Here is a 6595-nt window from a genome sequence, read left to right as displayed (position 1 = left end):
AACAAACTGCTTGTGGCACTACTACTTGTACCCAATTACCAATTCAGAGAGAAAATAAAAAGCAGTTTCAGTAGAGTCAGGGTGGGAAATCTCCAATTAGCACCAATTAGCGAAGTTGCTTCCTACAGCGGAATTCTGGGGACATAAGAAAAAAAATAATCTCCCAGAATGCCTGGTTGGAGCATTTATTTACCAGGTGATGGGACTCCCGAAGAATAACTTGATGAGGATTTGCGCCTGTGGGACTTGAATACAGATACTACTTGGAACTTGCCTGCTCGATTTGACTGGTCAATCATAGGCTGTACTATTCTTCTTCTGGCATTAATAAACCTGCAACAGAATACAAAGAATAGAAGTCCTTTCATCAGCTTGCCTCTGTGTTTTGAGAACACCTCTGCTTTAAAACTGACGGGATTTTAGCATGGTGTGGCAACGTGTTTTGCTTCATGTTGCTTTTTAAAAGAGTATAATTTCACTTTAAAGGATTTTCCTCTAAGTGCTCAGAAATCGTAACCGGTAACACGCTTATCTTACTAGCCAGCTTAAAGCTGGATTTGCCAGAAGGCTTTGAACGAGCAAATGCGACCGAAAACTTGTGTTAAAAGACAATTGTTTCTTTAACTTCTCCGAGTGGCTTGGAACCTGGTTAAAGTTCACAGGCTGGGAGACTTTTTTTTTTCTGTTTCCATCCTAGGGATCCAGCTACCCTTGCAGCTGGCCATAAATGAGGACCAGGCTTTGCCACTCCATGCTTTCACAAGGTATCGTTAGGTCAGCAAAGCCATCAATTAGGCTGTCTGAAGTTTTATCACCAGCGCAGCAGCAATAAGTGCCGGCCCAGAAAGACTTCTGCTCTTCTGCAACTCCTGCAGTTGGAGCCTGTAAAGGCGGGGGTCGTTTGGAGGTCAGTGCCAGCTGGGGGCCACCTCTGCGGCCGAGCGGGGACACTCCGTGCAAGGCGACCGCCCGCCCTAAACCCAGGCACCTTTCAACTCGTTAGAAACCCCCAGTTGCAGGTACATGTGGTTAATATTAGGCCCAAAATAACCTTTTTTTTTCATCTCAAACTGGGGCGGTTGCCGCGGCTTTTGAGCACTGGTAAAGGCAGTTAGTTGGCTGCGGAGCCTGGATTTAATTTTGCTGGTAATCCAAAAATAAGTGCTTGCATATTTCTTATTAGCTTAATGCGCAGCGATCCACATCGGCACAAGCTAAGCCAAATTAATTTCCCTAAAATAATTTTAAAACTTGCCTCTTCACAGAAATTCTTTCAAAACAGGGTAATTTTCTATCACTCAGGAGCCACACTTGGTTTTTTCTCCCCTCTTTGTGTTTGAGAACACTTTGGAGCCTTCGTGCAGGTTTTGTGTGCTATTTCACAGCTCAGGCTTTCGGCTGGTGACCCTTAAGGAGTGCTAATGAAGTCGAATACTAGTGTTTAATCCTCTTCAGAAATACTAACATGCCCATCATCCAAAACAGCCTCCAAATAATTGCCATTGGGCCCGATCCAACGCCTAGTGAAGTCTTTCAGTCACTTAGCTGAAAACTAAGTTCATCTGCTCATTTAGTAAATTGCTAGCCTTTATAGAGCATCAACTCCACAAGGCCTTTTGTCGCTTCCCTCCCTCCCTCCCAACCCCTGGTTAAATTCCTCCGCAGATAATAAAAGACAGCGGCACACCTTCGATTACATCTTCCGTAATCACAGTCGTGGAAATTTCATTAGACAGATGCATAAATGTTACAAGTAGCACTAAAGGGCTCTTTTGCATCTTTCTGTTTACATCTAAAAGACATTCTTTATTCTTTAAGAAAAGTATAATTCAGTTGTCAGAAATGTCATCCTGCCTCAGAATTAATCATGACTTCAGGTATTAAAATAAAAACTCAGACACAGTCGATGTACTTGTTTATTCCCTTCTGACTGTGGCACAGCGAAGGCATCTCCTACCCCGGCGCTGTGATTTTGAGGCACGTTTCCATCCTCAAAGACAAAGGTCCCCGATAGGACTTAATTTGCTGAGCTACTTTCCAGTAATGTTACCGCGCTGACCAAATGGAGCCTGACCTGAACCTCCTCCATCCAGCGTGCCTTTTATCAGCTAAAGTTAAGGCCAATAGAGATTAACAGGAAAGCCTGATAAGACTGTTTTCTCTCCTCCTATGAGCTTCTAATGGTGTATACAGATGGCAAGGTTTTAAAGAATGGAATGAACGCTTATTTAGGCCTGTAAAAAATCACAGACAACAGAAACACCCCCACACACGCACACACTTTCCGTCTTACTAACCCTTTTTCTTCAATCAGGCCACTCTTCAGGGAAACCAAATTGCTTTTTCGTTTTTTGTTTAAAACCCAACCACTTTTATTATTTACATCTGGTGGTCCCCTTATTTATGTCCCTCTCCACTTCCCTGCACACACACCCCAGCTCACAGGGCTGCGAAGCATTATGGGCCTTGGCTCTCAGCGGGAGAACTCGACACTGTCTTCAAACAAATAATTAAGGGGAAGGTTAAAGGTTCACCCAGAGGTCATATCTTTGGATACTCCTCAGAAAGTTTACATTAGTAAAAAATGGGTGCCCTCTGAAGTGTTCTTTCAATGGGCTCACACAACAAGGCAGAGCATTAAGAAAATTCTAAGTCCTGAAGCGTTTCAGGTGACAACTGCTTTACCTCCCTGAGCATGCAGATTGGGATACTCCACTCCAGCCTCACATAGCTGACAGCCACCACAGAGTAAGACTTTTGGGACAGGTGCTGAAAACCCAGTCTTTTCCTGCCATTCACTCCCAAAAGAGCTTGGCCTGATTTTATTCCACTGATGTGAATAAAGCCATCCTTTCACTGTGAACTCTGCATAGAGGCAATTCACCAGATGTTTTGGAAATGGAAATTAAAGCTCTAATAGTGAGTGACCAGATTTGTTTCCACACACACAAAAAAATAGTTAAAAAACTGATTTGTGCAGTAAAACTTGCAAAAAATAGCGCTTGGTTTTGATTTCTGATTTCATTATTTCTCCATTTTTCTTTTGCACGTATGCATAACTGCAGGTGCAAATGATGTCCTCTAGACCAGCAACACTTTGTCTGAAGAGAAGATACACTGTCATACACTTAGAAAGATACAGGAGCACAGAGGTTTTTAGGCATGCAGATCTTTTTGAAATTCCATCTCTATGGCTCCTCTGAAAAATCCTGTCCATATACGGCATCAGTTATACCCCCTCAATGGGTATGTCTGAAAAATTACATATGAAATTATTTGTATTTGCAAAATTGCAGGTGCAAAACAGGCACACATTTCAGGTGCAGCTAAAAATCAGATCCTAGTTTCATTAGCAGTAGCTACATCACTTAATGCATCAGCACAATTGGTAGACAAGGGCACAGAACACAGTGTTTGTGGATTTTTATTTATTCTTTATACTGCCCCATAAATATGCAGAGTGCATAATAGAGACATAGAAACCACAGTCCCTGCCCTAGCCCTTACATTTTTTGAGGGCTTTTTTTGAATCCTTCAGGGAGCCATCTCCAGGGCCAAAGTAAAGCAAAATACAGTCTTTTGCACAGCACTTCAGTTCATGCGTTGCAGAAACACCGTGACGTTATTTTGGCACAAATGTCTCCAAAAGACACTAAGAGACAGGTGAAAAAGAGAACCCCAATGTCACTATTTCCAGCATCATTTGGAACCCTATAAAAGAAGAATTCACAGCTCTGCCCCTGATGCTAATTCCCTGCCATGCTTATACCCTTCATCCAGGGGCCAAAGATTGGATGGCCTGAAAAGATGAGTAAAATCTATCAACACGACTTTCTTTGTTACTCTTCTGTTAATAGTACTTCATATCATTTGGATGATAGCAGCAGTTAGATGACCCAATGAAGCTCAGTCTTACTCCACTCCATGCCCCACAAGCACACGGTCCAAGAGAACTTGGGGTATGCACAGACAGACTCCAGGCAGAGCCTGGGGCAGAGGAGAGACACCTTCTCCCTGTTTGTGAAGGGTAACTGAGACAGAAGGAGATTAAGTGACAAGGCCAAAGTCATACAAGAGATCTTTGGCAGAGCTACACACCCAACATAGATTTTCTCAGTCCTCTTTCAGCGCTCCTACAATCTGCTATCCATATGCTATCTTTCCTTTGTTCCCCCAGCTTAGCAGCCAGGCACACTGGCAGGGGACTGCAGAGAGAGCTCACATTGCCACTGTTTGTGCCTTACCTGCTGTGTAGATAAAGAGGGGTCATCAGCCTCCAGGGCTGTGAGGCAATACCTTCACAAACTCTACATTCATATGGTACTTGGTCCTCGTTCCAGAATGATAAATGAGGTGTGTAATGTTGAGAAATACATGTCATTGACATAGTACGTTTAATGAAAATCTCACTTCCAGCATTTTGCAAATGACAGATTACTCACCTCGCTTATTCAAACAATAGCCATTTGAATTAAAAGGAGGGGTTTTGCATCTTGTGTTTTTCTTTAATTGCTACTGAAAGCAGCCATATGTATTTCCTATAGTGAGAGCCTGTCTTTCTCACACAAGTAGTTCTGGTAACTTTTGTGGGGCAATTTATGAAAGCACAATGAACAAGATTTGGCTCAAAATGCACAACAAAATGGACTTTTAAAAGCAGTAATTTAATTTTTATCTGCTTCCAGCAAAAAACAGTAGAGCAGTAAAGGTATACTAGTGAATATGCAGCGTAGTCTGGTGATTTGGTAGCCCTACTCCTAATTGGTTGCTACCGTTGCTAATTAGCATGACAATATAATCTAAATATATGCATTTAATTGAATCTCTCCAAATAGAGCCTTGGTTTTCTTTGTCCAAAATGAACTGTATTCTGTATTTTATAGGAAGTCCTGTAATTAATTTTCTTTATATATTTATCATATTATATCTCAAGTCATATAAAATGATGCTAAATTCACATTTACATAATATATTTTATTTTTATAGATAACAACACAGAAAGATATTTCTGCAAAGTGCAAAAGAGATTAAGTAGCAAATAGAGATCTTTCTTAGTCTGCTTGTTCAAATCTGTTACATTAAAAAAAAAATTGTTGTTGTTGCCACTGTCTTTTTTAGACAGTGCGTCTTTTTTAGTGGTACGTGTGTTTCAAAACACTGTGACCACTCATTAACAGAATCTGAGTAAGATTAGTTCTTGAAATGAACTGTTAGTGGCTGTACTGGTTAGTAATCAGAATCAGAAATATCTCCAGCCTTATTGTACGGCTATCATGGAAAATTCACTTTAAGTATGTAGGGTCACAACATGTCTCAGGAAGATGAAGTGCATGGAAGCTTAGGAAACTACACTTCATCCCCAACTTGGGGTCTAATCTGAACTGAAGCAGAGAGTAGTATTTAACTCCAGTCACTTGTCGATGTGTCTAATATCTTCTGTGAGATGAACTGGTGCAAAACTGAATCACTCTCCTGCAGCAGAGGAAAGAAACTCCTTCTGAGAAACTGAGGAACAACACGGAGCCACCATGTACAACTCAAAACTTTTCAGTATCAGTCTTCAATCTCAATTTCTACTTAAAATATCCATCCAGAAAACAAGGTGTTAAAATATTGCATTTATTTAACAAACTAGCCACTGCATGTTGCAATGGGTACTCTATTATTTATGTGAAAAACAGAGAAATAAACAAATTTGTGAGACAAGTTCACAATCAGTTCTCTGAAAGGATTAATGACAAGGAAAGTTTTGACTCAATTTAGATTTTAGCGCAAGAAGACACTTCTGCTCTTTTGTTTTAAAAGAACAAAGATACTGAACGAACACCATCAGAGGCTTAGTTATAGAAATGGTAAAAATAAAAGTAACAACAATAACAATAATGTAGGGTTAAAATTGTGTATTTTCTGTCATGTGAATATAAAGCCTAATTTTCAAAATTTTTAGATACCCAGAGGAAGAGACTAGCAAGATTTTTCAAAAACCTGCCAAATGTAAATGAGAAGTTTGGCTTTTATTAAACGTAGGTAAATAGGAGCTGAGCTTGATAAATAAATGGGGTTTAAGCACCTGCCTCAATATTTTGCTGAGTCAGACCCTAAGAATGCATTCTAAAAAATAATCCAAATGTTTTCACCTTGGATGGGAAAGTAAATCTTTGCCCAAATGGTATTTCAGTATTTGGACTATGAACATGTCAGTGTTTAGCTCAAGAGTACACACTACACTGACCCCTTGTTGCCCAAGAATGCCCTAATTTGGAAGGGAAAATAGCCAATGAAATATTATATCTAATTCACAAAAAATGTTTTCATAAGTAACCTAGAAAATTGCTTCTTTCCCAGGCTGAAAGAATTATTTCAGAAGTCTTGAGCAGATCAGAGCAGTCTGAAAGAATGCATTAGAAAAGACTAATTTGCAGAAACACTTTTATCAATATACACCCTCCCCGCCTTTCCAGCAGTCTTTGTCTATCACCCAAACTTTTATCTGAGCAAGTAAAACCTAATTATCTTAGTTTATTTAACTTCTCCCTCCAATATGTATTCTAAACTGACAGAATTAGGTTTAAGTGTCCTTCAGTATGTGTGTGTA

At 40.1% G+C, this 6595-nt stretch overlaps 1 protein-coding gene across 6 annotated transcripts in view; it reads right to left on the bottom strand.

Moving 5' to 3' along the window:
- Positions 1–6595, bottom strand: part of MEIS2 (Meis homeobox 2) — a 175004-nt gene that overhangs the window by 6295 nt on the left and 162114 nt on the right. For all 6 annotated transcript variants that reach the window (XM_037395025.1, XM_037395027.1, XM_037395023.1 and 3 more), the window contains one exon: positions 275–333. In XM_037395025.1, coding sequence (XP_037250922.1) covers positions 275–333 — 59 coding nt within the window. The remainder of the gene's footprint in view (positions 1–274; positions 334–6595) is intronic.

Source organism: Falco rusticolus, chromosome 7 (assembly GCF_015220075.1).
Source record: "Falco rusticolus isolate bFalRus1 chromosome 7, bFalRus1.pri, whole genome shotgun sequence".
Lineage (NCBI taxonomy): Eukaryota > Metazoa > Chordata > Aves > Falconiformes > Falconidae > Falco > Falco rusticolus.
Note: the sequence above shows the minus strand (reverse complement) of the source record. Positions and strands in the feature narration are given on the sequence as shown.